Genomic DNA, 14,402 nt, shown 5'->3' on the forward strand with positions numbered 1-14,402 from the left:
AGACCGGCGGAAGACACTCGACCCCCCACGGGTGGCAACAGCTTTATTTACACTATGGTCCAGGGTGGTCCAGGTGCATCAGCTGAAGAAGTAGGTGGAGTTCTTCACCTGCTCCAGGTCAAAGGCCCCTGTGGAAGGCCCAGGGGAGACTGTGGGCAGGGCCCTGGGCTGCATCTCCCACCCCACCCCCTCCAGGGAGCCCTCAGGGTGTCTGAGCCCTACCTGTCTTAGGCACCGACTTCAGCGTGTCCTGCAGCTTGTCGATCAGCATGCTCTTGGAGTGCACTGGGGACCTGAGGCTGAGGGCAGGGCAGGGGTGAGGCCACGTGAGGCAGGGAGGGGCGGTCCCAGCCGCACTGGGGGAAGGGGGGCCCTTCACCTGGCGCCAGAGCAGAATCGGTTCATCAGGAACCTGGACAGGTCGTGCAGGATGGGCTGGCTGTGCAGGCGCACGAACTGCTCCCGGCACACCTGGGGGCAGGGGCGGCGGGGGCGGGGCATCAGAGGGAGAATGGGGTGGGGAGGGGGTCTTCCCAGGTCTCGCCCCAACCCTAGAGCTGATGGCCCAACTGAGGCTGCCAGGTGCCCCGTGCTGCGAGGCCGGGGCGTGGGGTCAAGGGGGCCTGGCCGGGCGCGGGGTGGGCAGCACCTGGTTCATGACCTCCACGTCGGCTGCGTGCGTCCAGAAGCAGTCGTGCACGGAGACGAAGGTCAGGCCTCTCCTGCGGAGCAGTAAGGGCCTCCCGTGGGGCGGGCTGCCCTCCCAGCTCCCCTGCCCGCCTCGAGCCCCCGCCGCTGGTGGGACCAGCGCCCTGCCGGTCGGCTCAGGTGTTCTCGGTCCAGCCTCACACACCCTCCTCACACCTCCCAACCCCCCACGTCCCAGCCACTGACTGTGCCCCGTCTTGTTCACACAGGTGAAGGGTTCTCCTCTTAGTAAGAAGACCCTGTCCCACGTCGCTGCCCCCGCCCGTCCCCAGCTGCTGCAGCTGATACTGTCCCCCAACCCCCACTGCAGCGCTGTGGAGGTGGGCACAAGTGTGGTATGTCCGTGAACACGGACTCCTTTCTAACACACCTATCCACACACCTGCCCTAACTGCCACGCTGGTTACCTCCGAGGGGCTCAGAAGAGAAACCCAGACACCTCCCCGACCAGACCCACGAATACGTCAGGACCGACTACTCACCTGGACGGAACCACAAGCACTTTTCAAAGCAATGACACCTTTCCCACCGGCCAGCCAGCTCCTTCCCCCTCACGCACGCCTCGCTGCCTCAGGGCCTTTCCATGTGCTTACGTGTGGTCCTTGGCTGGGCACCAGCTCCAACACCCCAGGCGACTAGGGTCCTCACCGGCTGTAGGCCTCTACCCTGGTCCCCTGACCCTGTTTGACTCAGCCTCACCACCTGCCTTTGCCACTCTGCGGGTCTCCACTGTGTCCCCAACACCGAGAAGAGGGTGCGCACACAGAAGACGGCCCGAGAGCACAAGGCGCGCTGCAGACGCGGGGCCCACCTGTGGCAGTGCAGGGCCGTGAGCATCATGTGGGAAGAGTCCAGCGAATGAATGAAGTTAGGCGGAAAGCCGTTCTTCTGCTTCAGCGTGTTGGGCTTCCTGGGGAGAGGGAGGGCTCAGCCGCCTCGAGCCTGGCCTGACCCGGGGGCAGCCCCCAGCCCGGCACCGCGCCCAGCACTCACTGGCTGGTGTCCCCACTGTTGCTGAAGGTGAGGGTCTGGATCCCACCGCTGATCTGCAGGAGTGGGGTGGGGAGGGTCAAGAATCCCACCCCGACACGGAGCGGGGATGGCGGGGCGGGGCTGCACGTACCAAGACCTTGGAGTCGCGGTGGTAGGGCTGGATGATGGGGATGCCCAGGGGCGTGACCCACTCCACAGCCGAGCCCGCGTGGGCAATGAGCCGGGCGCTCTCAGTCAGCCAGTGCTGTGGACACAGGGCGCGGGGCTCACTCAGGCGGGGCCCTCGGCAGGGACAGCCTGGCGGGCCCGGGGAGGGGGAGGGGGAGAGGGCACACCTGGATGGCCCGGGTGCCCGAGAACATCTCCTGGAGACTGTTGAACACCTGGCGCACCAGGTAGTGAGAGGCCTCCCACACGAACTCCTGGAGGGGGTGCGGGACGGCGGTCAGCGGGGGCACGGGGGGGGGGGGGGGGGGGGGGGGCAGCACCTACCCACCTCCTCCCAGGACAACGGCCTCCCAGGACCGTCTAAGAACCCGGAAGCCTGGCACCATCTCTCAGAGGGAGAAACGGGAGCCCGAGGCTGGGGGGCGGGGGGCCCACCCCAGGGCTGCTCCTGCCCAGTGGCCAACTGTTCCGGGGAGTCGCTGGGCCGGGGCCTGTGGAAATCCCGACATTGCCATGGAGCCAAGCGTCCAGCAGGCGCACCTGGGGGAAGGTGCTGAGCTCCCGCAGGCGCCTCTCGATCTGCAAGCGGCCCCCGTAGCGGGTGACCCCGTACACCACGGTCATCACCGTCTGCTTCACCACCTTGCGGCTGATGAAGCCCTCGAGCACCTGGGCGACCCGCACGCCCCGTCTGGCATCCTGTTTGCGGAACACCTCCACCTGCGCAGGCGTCGGGGTCAGCGGGTGGGTGCGCACACCCTCCCCCTCCCACGCCGCCCGGCAGCCCCTCCTCCTCCCAGGGACCCCACAGGTCCCTCTTCTGACACCTCCTTCAGGGAAGCCCGCCCTGACTGCCCGGTCCCATCACGGGTGATAGGGGCCACGCGACCTGCAGATCCAGGTGTTCACAGGACAGAGGCCCTGCGCGTGAGGCCGGGCGGGGGACGCGGCGCCCACCTGTGCGGCCACTCCGCTGTACACGTCCTGCGGCACGTCCGATGGCAGCAGGTTGACGGAGGCGGCCCCGATGCTGTCCCGGCCGAGGGCAGCGTAGTGCTGCAGGCCATTACAGGAACCGTCCTGGGGCCGACAGGAGGGTGAGGGACCCCGGGGCTCGAGCGAGTGCTCCAGGGTGCCCCGGGCACCGCTCACAGCACCGCTGAGCCAGGTCACACTGCAGGGCCAGACGCATCCATAGCCCGGCCCCCGCAAGGGGATACCAGCCAAACACACGAGTGGGATTTGCAGAGAGGCTAGACGCCCGCACTTCTGCGACCTCACACCTCCAGCTGAGCCACCCTGAGCCAAGCACACCCCGAGGCAGGGTCCCCGCTGGCTCACCTGGTGGACCGGGAAATGGGAAACGTAGGCAGCGGGGTCGGGAGCGCGCACGGCCCGAGCGATCTCCATGCAGCAGGCCAGGGCTTGCCAGGGCTCGTCCACCTCCATCCACCACTTCCGGCCCTGAGGGAGGGCAGCATGAGGCCGGGGCCAGAGTCCCCGAGCCTGGTGGGGTCAGAGTGGGGCTCAAGCCAGCCTGGCTAGGGCAGACAGGCTGGGACAGAGCCCCCCAGAACAGCAGGGGCGACAAGAGCCATGGGCAGGGAGGGACGCCCGGGAACAGCCCTGAGTGAGCAGGACAGGGATGGGGAAGGTTCTGGAAGAAGAGCTAACCTGGAGAGAGAGGCGGCAGAGCCGCTGAGGGACTGGGGCCAAGGAAGGACGATGCCAGGAGTCTGTGCCGAGGGAGGGGCCGGGGTAGCCGGCGCAGGGAGCAGGCTGGGGGAGACAGAAACGAGGGGGAAAGGGCCCCAGACACCGCCCTCCCCACCCCTACCGTCATGGGCCGGTCCGCAGAGTCCAGGATGTCCTCCATCACCTCATTGGCGAAAAGCAGGCGGGCCCGCAGTGGCTCGTGCTTCTTGAGCCCAGTGAGGTTGACCAGGTGGATCTTGAGCCAGTCGAGGCCATCGGGGCCAAGCGGGCGGCCCTGGGCAAACTCCAGCAGGGCCCGCGCCAGGTCGCTGCCCAGGTGGTTGAAGTGGGGCGGGCAGGGGTAGGTGCGGCCGCGGAAGTCCATGTTGTGGGGCAGCCAGAAGACGCGGTGGCGCAGGTGCTGGGCCAGCGAGAGGCGGTACAGCGCATCCGACCGCAGGCTGTGCATCTCCCGCGCCACCTTCAGGCAGCGGGCCAGCTCCCGCCGCAGCTCAGCCTTCTGGGCAGGTGAGGCACCGGGCGGCAGGCGGCCCTCGGGCGGCCGGGGCGCCTCAGAGGGCGGGGCGGGCACACCCAGACGGGGACAGCCCTTGGCGGTGAAGAGCTCCAGCACCAGGTCCAGCACACGCCCGTTGACGCGCCAGGCGCAGTTGCCCAGCTGGGTGAGGGCATCCAGGGCGCCGTGCAGCTCAGCGGGCGGGCAGCTGTCCAGCAGGCGCTGGTGCTGCGTAGTCCCCTCCAGGGAGCGCATGAGCTTCGTGGGACTCAGCAGGAAGGCGCCTGTGTACGGTGATGTCCAGGGCACTGGCGGGCACAGCATGGGCACCTCGGCTGCCTCAAAGGTCAGCGTGTGCTCCGCTGCGGTCGCCAGCAGCTGCGTGAAGGCTGGGTGGGGCTTCAAGATCCCAATCTGGGGGCAAGGTGGGCACATACAGATAAAGAGGTCGATCGCCCCAGTGGACGCACAGTGGGCAGAGGGCACCCCAAGCCCCGGGAATCCCGCAGCCCCCAGAGCCCCCAGCCTCCTGCAGGGCCCACCTGGCGGAAACTACGGAAGGAGTACACGTGATACAGCACGGGGATGAGCGTGCAGGAGCCCTGGGGGGCGGCCAGGCTGCCGGGCATGCGCACCACCTCTACCAGCATCTCGGCCAGCTGCTTGCCCAGCTGCACCAGCACAGGCAGGGGCCAGGGCTGCTCATGGGGGGCCTCAGGCGCCCCCAGCGTCTCCCAGTACTGCCGTGGTAGGCAGGGCACCGCCACCTGGGGATGGGGGAGTGGGTCAGGGGCTGGTGGTAGTGGTCCAGCCTCGCCCTCCCCCACGGCCCTCACCTGTGGTTCCGAGGCCCCCCGGCCCCCCGCGGGCCTCACCTGGGTGTCCGAGGCCCCCCGCTCCCCCGCGGGCCTCACCTGGGTGTCCGAGGCCCCCCGCCCCCCGCGGGCCTCACCTGGGTGTCGGACGCCAGCAGGTGCAGGTACTGGTAGTAGCGCTGCTGGAGCGCCTGCACGTGACGGAGCTGCTGCTTCTGCACCGCGTGCCGGTTGAAGACGCGCAGGCCCAGCTGCTGTGCCAGCGAGAGGAGCGACTCTCCCTGCGGGGGCAGCACCTGCAGGGTCTGCGGGCAGCACAGTGAGCCGAGCCTGCCCGGAGCCCCACCCCCCGTGCCCCGGCCCCCGCCCCATGCCGGTCCAGGGCCCACCTGCAGCAGCAGCTGGGCGAGCTCCTCCTCGGTGAGCAGGCACAGGTAGGGGAAGAGCGTGGGGCGGCCGGCGCGGGCGGCGCGGGCCTCACTGGCCTTCATCTCCTGCAGCCCTGCGCACAGCGCCTCCACCCACACAGCACGCAGCCGCGTCAGGGTGTTCCTCTGGGGGGGGTGGGGGATGCGGGTGTCACCACCCCTCGGGGCCCCGGCCCCCGGGGAGTGGGGGGTACACCCCAGAGGAGGGCCTCTCACTCTCCCGGCAGCAGTGGGCGACCCCACGGGCCGCCCCACGCGGGCGGCCAGCCCACCTCCCACACGCGCGGGGCTGCGATCGGCAGTGGGCTCCTTACCGCCTGCAGGACCTCCGTGGTCAGCAGCTCGGGCTTCTCCACCGACTCCACGCTGACGGTGGTGGCCATCTCCACACGCAGCTGCTGCTGGAAGAGGGCCTTCAGCTTGTGCAGAGGCAGGTGCAGCTTGGGATAGGACACGGGGTCCTCCTGTGGAGGGGGGCAGGCAGGTGGCAGGCCCCCCACGCGAGAGCAGCTGCTGGCCTGCGCTTCCAGGACCTCCACCCACCCGCGCCGGCAGAATCACATCTGCTGCTCGAGTCCCCGGAAGATCGTCCCTCCGAGAGGCTGGGAGGTGGCGAGGTGCCGAAGAGCACGTGACAGCTGCCCAGCATCTGCCTCACTGGCAAAGGGGGGGGGGGGCGGGGATCGCCTGGGGAGACAAGGCTCAAGTCCCTGACAGCGAGCTTTTCTGTTTAAACTGGAAACTGTGCAAATCTGTGACCCACCCAAAGACAAACCGAAAACTGCAAAACACATGGCGCTGAGGCACACACAGGTCCTAATCACCGAGCAGGGGACAGAGCCCTGGCCTTACTGCCCGCTCTGCCCACCTGCCGCCCGAGGCCAGCTGGGCATGGGCTGTCTACACCTGGCTCTGTCCTCAGGGTGGGAGCGCAGCAGCATGGCCGTGGCACCTTGCAGCTTCAATCTTTTGGGTTGGGGCCCTGGTGGGGGCTGGACTTGCCAAGTCTGGCTTGTGTGGCCTCCAAGGGCGATTCGGAGAGACAGGCAAGGAGGGACCGGGACCAGGGAGACGCACAAGGGCAGGGCGGTGCGGTCTCACCCCCAGCAGGACGCGGCCCTGCCTGTGGGTGTCGGGCCCTCTCACCTGGGCGTAGATCTCCCTGAGCAGGGGTGAGGTGTTGACCTGGGGCTCAGGCTGGGGCCGCGGTGGGGGGCTGAAGGCGGGCTGGGCCTTGCGCACCGCCTGCAGGAGCGCAGCCTGCTCCTCCGGGCACAGCGGCACGCTCGTGAAGATCTCCGGCAGCTGCAGCCCGTCCTGGGCCATCTGGTCCAGGCACCTGGGGGGCGCAGGGCGCCTAAGGGTCGGGCAGCCCCGAACGCCCTCGGGTCCCAGCCCCCAGCAAGCGCCAGGCTGCCCACCCGTGCCCGATGCCCACCCACCTCTGGACGGTCCTGGCGCCCTGGTCCAGCCGTCCCATGCACTGGAGCGCAGCCGCATAGGACAACAGGTCTGGGGTGAGGCCGGCGTCTTTCACCATGAAGAACACGTACACCAGCTCTTTGAAGGAGCCCTGCGGAGACCAAGTTGGGGTGAGGGTCCGCGAGTGGCCGGCCTGTCCCTCGAGACCTTGCTCTACAGCCAACAAATCAGGGAGGAAAAGGCTTGCTGGCCAAGTGCAGTATGGCGCTTGGTGGCACCTGGGCAGGACCGGGCGGGGTCTGGGTTCCCGACAGGGGCGGCGCTCGTGTGGACTCGAGCGTGCACAATTCCAGCTGCTACAAGGGGCCCCTTGGTGTCTCCACGTCTGTCCGCCGACTCTGGGGTCGGCCTGCCTCTTCTCCATTTCCAGAAGTGCAACCCCTGTCCCCGATTTGAGTGCAGCCTCTCTCACACAGGCGCCCCGGCCGTCAGTCTCCCTCCGACGCCACCCCCCCACTGGAGGCCGGCCCTGTTCACACTTCCGTTCATTTCGGAGTAAAGGAAAGCCTTGACTTGTGAGCGTTATTTGTGACACGCTTGAAATGCAAAACGCTTGTACGTCAAAGTGAATTTCCCCATAAGAACTAATGGAAACTCACAACCCAAACGTGTTCACATAAAAATGATTACAGGGGCACCTGGGGGGCTCAGTGGGTTAAGCGTCCGACTTCGGCTCAGGTTATGGTCTCGCGGTCTGGGAGTTCCAGCCCCGCGACGGGCTCTGTACTGACAGCTCAGCGCCTGGAGCTGCTTTGGATTCTGTGTCTCCCTCTCTCTGACCCTCCCCTGCTCACGCGCTGTCTCTCTCAAAAATAAACAAACGTTAAGAAAATAAAAATAAATAAAAATAATTACAATACTGTAACATAAGATAACAAAAAAAATACTCAGTATAAAGGAAAACACATTAACCTGCACTTATTTTTGAGACCCTCCCCCGGGTGTGAGGGGACCAGAGAGAGGGTGACTGAGGAGTCCAGTGTCACTGAGGGAGTCGCTGCTGTCTCTCGGCCCGACACAATCTTCCCCTCTCCCTGCCGCTTTAACAGGGAGCCTCTCCAGGGACACTTGCTTCGCTTCCTGAGGGTTTCGCGGAAATGGGACACTGTGTTGTCGTTAAACACAGTTGCTGCTCGCATTGCTACAGCCTTATTCGGGTGGTGCTTTTCTACAAACTTTTGCATTGCTTCCCACCTTTTACACATCTCCCTAACGTAATCTGAAGCAAGGGGTCCCCCGCCTTTTCTCTGCCTCCCTGCCTCCTCTGCAGACAAGGTACAGGAGCAGACTTCTCATAAAATCTTGCGCGATTTCGGCCACTCGCATTCCTCACTTGTGCTTCTCGATGATTTCCTTCTCGACTTCCACCGTAATGAGCTTCTTTGTACCCGCTTTCTTTTCAACTTTCTTCTGCGTGGGGGCCGCTGTATGAGCTCGCACAGATGCCGACTCCAGTACAGTACTGATGAACTCGTCTTGGGCTGTGTTTAACGTAACTGACAACGAGGCAGCAGAAGAAAGGCTGTCTGCAGGCAGCCTGGCCCAGAAGGAAGCAAACCATTCCTAAGCTCGCTCTTGGATGGAAAAGCAAAGGACTGTCCACAGGTGCTTTGAAGGGACAAAAAAATACACCAGTGCGAACATTCTGAAAAATCACTAATTTCTGCTAAACACAGTGGCCAGACACCAAGCATCGAGCATGGGCGACGATCACCCAATCCCACAGAGACCCACTGGCTCGGCCGTGATCACGTGACAGTCGCCGTAGACCTTGTTCATTTATCAAGTCAAGGAGATCAGGAATGTCCGCCCGCCTTGCAGACACTCGCAGCACAGCGCCCTCGCGACCCCAGGTTCTGCCGCACGAGCCGGGGCCCTGGAGGGAGGTCTGTGCCGCTGCAGATCCGTGTGTTCCGTGCAGCGCAGAAGGGCAGGCCTGGGGGTTAGTGCCGCCCCCAAGCCCCCGCCTACTCGGAGCCTCAGACCAAGGCCCGGGTCGGAAACAGGAGCTTTGCTAACGGAATGGGTTCGGAGGAGGCCGCGTGAGGAGTGTGACGACAGGGGCTGCGGGAGCAGGAGGAGGCAGGAAGGACGTCCCCAGAGCCTCCGGAGCGGGTGTGGCCGCGTCCCACTTTGAGACGGGACTGAGACGATAACTCTCTGTCACTTTAAGCCACCCAGGGTTTGGTCATCTGTCCAAGCAAGCGCAGGAAGCTTGCGCAGGTGCCAATGGCAGAAACATCCGGCTGTAACGGGCTCTCCGCGGCGGGGCCTGGAGGGCTTGTGACCTTGGGTGGGAGACCACCACCTTCTGGTCTTCACTCACTCCCTGAACCTAGCGCACGAGCCGGTGATGAATTAACTGCCACCTGTGGGGACCAGGCATCTCCATGTCACCTCACGTCACAACACGGGCCAATGCTGAGGTCAAAACGATGGTGGCCCCTGGGCCTGCTGTTCAGTCCTCGGGTGAGGCCGGTCCGTGCCCACCACAGCCCTCCCTCACGTGCCACAGCCTCGGTCCCCGCACACCGGTGTCCGGCTTGGGTCTGAGCGCCAACCCTTCCCCGCGGGTCTCCAACCAGGGCTGCGGATGCACAGGGAGGGGGCGAGGAGCTGCGCCCCTGCGCAGACACGTGAAGAATACTTGAACGACCAGCCAAGAACACCACAAGGGAAATTAAACTACTTGGAAAGACACAGGGCACGGCTGGAGCAGAGCCTGTAGGGAACCCCGTGGCCGCGAACGAACGCCCACGTGAGAAAAAGGATTGAGAAGCTCTAACCTAACGCCCACCAGGAAGCCCCACCAGAAGTAGCAAAGTCACTGTCCAGACAAGGGTCTGGAGGCTTCCTTGGAGCCCAAAGGACCCCTCACACCAGGTGAGAACAGAGGCCCCAGTCGAGGCGTCCAGAAGGAAAGGCACGAAACCGTTTGGGGGGAGGCCTGGGGGGCTCAGTCAGTTGAGCATCCGACTTCGGCTCAGGTCATGATCTCACGGTTAATGAGTTCAAGCCCCGCGCTGGGCTCTGTGCTGACAGCCGAGAGCCTGGAGCTGCTTCGGATTACACCCCGCCCCCAGGGCCAGCACTCACCTCGCGCGCCCAGCCGAGCATCACGGTGTTGTACATGGCCAGCGTGAGCGTCCGCCGCTGCCGCCACCTCCCGTGGCAGGTGACCAGCACGTGGTGGGCAAGAGGCAAGTGGCCCGAGAGCAGGCAGCACTCCAGGAAGGCCAGGAGCCTCTGCTGCTGGGTCTCCAGCCGCACGGAGGCGCCCCGCGACTGGTGGGCCTGCTCGGCCTCGCAGCTCAGCTTCCGCGGGGCCTCCTGCAGCAGCCGCTCCAGCTGCTCCTCCCACGGGCTCCTGGGGGTGCCCTGCTCCCAGCGCAGCAGGCGCTCCGCCAGGGGGGCGCTCAGCAGCTGGGGCACCCTCCGCAGCCGGTGCTCACAGGCCGGCTGCTGGGCCCGAACCTGCGGCTTCACCTCCAGCCGCTGCTTGCGCCCCTGCAGCGTCCACCTGTCCTGGTCCAGTTTCTGCGCCCAGCGGCCAGTGCCCTCGCCCCCCTTCTGGGCCTTCCTGCGTGGCTGGAAGCCGGCCGCTTCTGGGAGTCGAGCCTGGCCGACCCTCTTCACGGTCACCTCCGACACACACTCGGCCTGCAGCTGCCGTACTCGCGCTTCGAGCACTGTGGGGACAAAGGGCGAGGATGTCAGGGGGACCCCCGTGCGAGCACCAACCTCTCCAGACCCTGCGGCCCCGGGGAGCAGCTGGTCCCGCCAGCTCTCGGGGCCTTGGTTCTTTTTTTTTTTTTTTTTTACTGTTTTTTTTTATTTTCGAGAGAGACAGAGTATGAGCGGGGGAGGGGCAGAGAGAGAGGGAGACACGGAATCCGAAGCAGCTCCAGGCTCCGAGCTGTCGGCACAGAGCCCGACGCGGGGCTCGAACCCACAAACCGTGAGATCATGATCTGAGCCGAAGTCGGACGCTCAACTGACTGAGTCCCCCAGGCGCCCCTCGAGGCCTCAGTGCTGGATGTCCCCCAATCTTCAGGGGCCCCACCCACTCATTCAGCACAGCCTCCCTGACTCAACTTCCCAAAATCTGCTCCTCCAGGTCACTGTCATCATGGTCCTTGCAGGCGCTCAGCCAAAACCTCTAGGGTCGTCTACGTCTCTCTCCCTCTACATCCAACCTGTCTGCACACCCTCAGGGGTGTACTTCAGACTCAAAATCCATCCTCGTGCCTGGGGGGGCCCCTCCCCCCACTCTCCCCCACGCTGCTCACTGCGCTGCAGCCACAATGGCCTCAGGGCCTCTGCACATGCTATTCCTGATCGCTATGATCAGTATGACCGGACTTTCCTGCAGAGCCAGGTGGCCAGCCCTGCGTCACAGCGACTTCACAGATCACGGCAGTCCCCGACCGATCAACACGTAACCTTCTTCCATGTCCCTGTGTTTAAGATGCCTTATTTCACATATATTGTTAATCTGTGAACACTGAGCCCAGAGCCAACAGCGCTGTAAGTGTATACGAACACGTACCTTTGGGGCGCCTGGCTGACGCAGTCGGTGACGCGTCTGGACTCTAGATTTTGGCCCAGGTCATGATCTCCTGGCTTGTGAGTTCGAGCCCCGTGTCGGGCTCTGTGCTGACAGTGTGGAGCCTGCTTGGGATTCTGTGTGTGTGTGTCTCTCTCTGTCCCTCCCCCATTGGCGCATGCATGCTCTCTCTCTCTCTCTCTCCCCCCGTCTCTGTCTCTCTCAAATCAATCAAGTAAACGTTAAAAATATAAAACCGCGAACGTGTATTTTCCCCCAAAGGCACATCACAGCCTTCTCAAGTTTAGGACACTGGAAAACACCTTTGTACCACGCTTGGAGGCCACGTTAAACAGCAAAATCACCAACAAAAACCCCCAAAATGCAAAAACGTGGCCCTAAACAAACCTCGAGAAGGACGCGCTACAAGAGGCCGGTGTCGCGCGCTCCAATCCCGGCTGGGACAGGACAGCGGCAACTCCGGTACTCGCTGCACGTGTCCACAAGTGACTAGGGTCTGGGGTTACGGACGGAGTTTAGTTCGTAGGCGTCCGAGGGCAGCCGTCCGCCCCGTGTCCGGCCTCGCCGGCGAGAATGTCGCCTGACAGCAGGGCCGGCCTCACACAGCGGGGGCCCAGTGAAGACTCAACGGGCAGGGCGGCCGTGGCCCTCACAGGAGCCAACACGTGGGACGTGTGGTTGGGATACACAGGTCTGTGGAGGAGGTGAGGCCGACACAATGTGGCCGTGCGCACACTTTTCTCCCTGCGGGGGCCACAGCGCCTTAGGCTGACAAGGCAAAGGCCACAGGGATATGTGACCGGGGGGGGGGGGGGGCAGGGGGAGGTATGCGATTATCTTATGCTATAAGACAGAGTTGGCGCAGTTTTAGGCTGGAGAGTGATGTAATGTGAGTCAGACTTCCAGAACCTTCCTCCATTGAAGGTATGATACCCGGGCTTTCCTTTAAGATACCGAGGTGGTGAGCGAGGAATGAAAGAAGGTAGCTGCTGGGGATGACGGTGCTCTACTTCTCTATGTCTAGAGTTTCCTCAAATAACGGTTTCCTTCTCAGACTCACACTGGAGACGTGAGGCAGTGGCCACGGTCCAGAGGCTGCAGTGACAGGTGACACATGCCCCCACCTCCCCGTGCCAGGCCAGGACTGGGCCATCCTTCCCACGCTGTGAGGACGGCAGGACCCCGACTGGACGCCGCGGGCGCCTGTGCCCAGAAAGCCACGGAATGTGTCTCAGTTCAGGGTTCGAACCCTGACTCTGACGAGCAGTTCGTGCAGCCTCGCCAGCTACCACGCTGGGCCTCAACCGCCTCACGCGGGAAGTAGGAGCGCCTGCCGGGCTCAGGAAGCGGGGAGCACGGCTCTCTGTGTACGCACATGCTTCCTGTCACCACCTGCCCGAGGGCACGGAGGGGAGGGAAACCGTTCAGGTACCCTGCTTTGCAGAATGACAGCACTTGTCATCGGGTCCCTGTGAGGAACGGGCAGGTGACCCCCAGCAGAGTGCCTGAGGCTGGGAGGGGACAGAGAGGAAGGGCTTCAGGCCCCGAGCCTTGGGGGTCCGGGCTCACCCTCCAGCAGCTCCGCATGGCCCCAGTCCTTCTGGCGGTCTTGCTCACAGGGGCTGGCGGACAGGCTCCTTCTGCGGCCCCAGACACCGCTGCGGGCCCCTGTGGGCAAGAGAGAGAGGCTGAAGGAGGCAGAAGGAGGCCCCGCGGCCTGGGGGCCTGGGAGGGCCTCCTGTGGACAGAAATCGCAGGACCCTGGGGCAAAAGAGCCCTGAATTAACAGGAAACCTTCAGTGGTCACGGGCCTCCCACTGGAAAGAATCCAAGAGGTCAAAGGTGAAGGGGAGCTCACGGCTAAGAAAATTTGGGCGTGGGATTGAACGCGAAGGGGTCCTCCAACTAAAGGTGCTGGGAGAGTTCAAAGATCAAGGGCCCTAAGTCGGGTCAGGGGGCTCAAAGGGAAGCCAAGGGTCAAGCGTCAGAGCGCCGTGCCGATCTCCGTCGGGGGAACGGCCCACGGGCGAGTGAAAGCGGGGTCCAGTCAGGGGGTTCCCCAGAACTACACAGGGCAAGGGGCGCCTAAAGGTCACGGCCGCAGGGAGGGGGGCAGCGGCAGCGCTGTCGCCCCCGGGCCTCCCCCACGTTACCTTCCTCGGCCAGGAGGCCGGGGCGGCCCGCACGCCATAAGACCCTCCGGAGACCCGACGCGCCGCGGCCCCAGCGCAGCGCCGACATTTCGCACGCCGACCGCCGCGCCGTCCGCGCTGCTCGCACCGCCCACACCGCGCCTGCGCCGCCTGCGCCTGCCGGGAGTTGTAGTTCCAGAGGCTACGGCGGCTGTGAGGGAACCGGACGGCCAGAGGAGGCAGCCGGAACCACAATTCCCAGGGAGCAGCGGGGTCCCGGAGGCTCCGAGGCATGCGTCGACGGAGCCCTCTAATTGGCTCACCCTTCCGTCAAGGAGGGGCGGGACAGAACCGTTGCTAGGGTAACCCGGGGTGACTCCAAGCTACCTTTGGGAGGGCCGGGAACCCAGGCTGGTTTGTTGTTTGTTGTTTTAAAGGAATGACCTCCGAATAATTAGGACAGCGTTCTGCAATTTAGAGATTCCTGTCTGCGATCTTCATTGCTCCAACTTCGACTTTGGAGCGCCAACTATGACTAGCCCCAGTTTATTGCAGAGGAAGTTGAGGCTGGGGGAGGTCGAGCAAGTTGCCACAATATTAGGGAGACCGCCGCGAAGGCAGAGCCCGGTCTGACTCCCAGCCCCAGAACAGAGGCAGCTGGTCCGTCGTTTCCAGGACGTCTCCCTCGTCCACTCCCTGCAGCCCCAAGGACAGGAGCAGAGCCGGGCGCGAAAAGCAGAGCAACTTACTAAATTGATTTGATGACGAATGGAATGAGCCTGGAGCCTGGAGGTTCCCAGCCCTGATCTTCAGGGTGGTCCCATTTGCGAGTAGTCAGAGCCAGAGCTTTAGAATCAGACCAGGAAGGTGCTGGGGAAACTGAGGCGGGGGAGGGGA

At 64.2% G+C, this 14,402-nt stretch overlaps 1 protein-coding gene across 3 annotated transcripts; it reads right to left on the minus strand.

Moving 5' to 3' along the window:
• Window positions 1-26: 26 nt before the first annotated feature.
• Window positions 27-14,372, minus strand: POLRMT (RNA polymerase mitochondrial). 3 transcript variants are annotated; one of them, XM_039248092.1, is made up of 21 exons: window positions 13,527-14,357; window positions 12,943-13,041; window positions 9,903-10,495; window positions 6,767-6,897; window positions 6,471-6,663; window positions 5,639-5,788; window positions 5,286-5,450; window positions 5,034-5,201; window positions 4,624-4,848; window positions 3,707-4,495; window positions 3,211-3,333; window positions 2,827-2,949; window positions 2,410-2,589; window positions 2,037-2,123; window positions 1,832-1,945; window positions 1,702-1,754; window positions 1,520-1,618; window positions 650-722; window positions 380-471; window positions 223-299; window positions 27-128 (listed from the first exon to the last, which is right to left on the minus strand). In XM_039248092.1, exons 1-21 carry the CDS (start codon window positions 13,612-13,614, stop codon window positions 79-81), a joined length of 3,672 nt encoding a protein of 1,223 aa, XP_039104023.1. In that variant the 5' UTR covers window positions 13,615-14,357; the 3' UTR covers window positions 27-78. The 3 variants fall into 3 exon arrangements, with proteins under 3 accessions (XP_039104023.1, XP_039104024.1, XP_039104026.1); XM_039248093.1 differs by lacking the exons at window positions 27-128; window positions 650-722 and having other exon boundaries at window positions 13,527-14,362; XM_039248095.1 differs by lacking the exons at window positions 27-128; window positions 223-299; window positions 380-471; ... (3 more) ...; window positions 1,832-1,945; window positions 2,037-2,123 and having other exon boundaries at window positions 2,416-2,589; window positions 2,759-2,949; window positions 13,527-14,372.
• Between the last annotated feature and the right edge of the window lie 30 nt (window positions 14,373-14,402).

This window comes from Hyaena hyaena, unplaced genomic scaffold (assembly GCF_003009895.1).
Source record: "Hyaena hyaena isolate Hyena2069 unplaced genomic scaffold, ASM300989v1 scaffold_302, whole genome shotgun sequence".
Taxonomy (NCBI): Eukaryota; Metazoa; Chordata; class Mammalia; order Carnivora; family Hyaenidae; genus Hyaena; species Hyaena hyaena.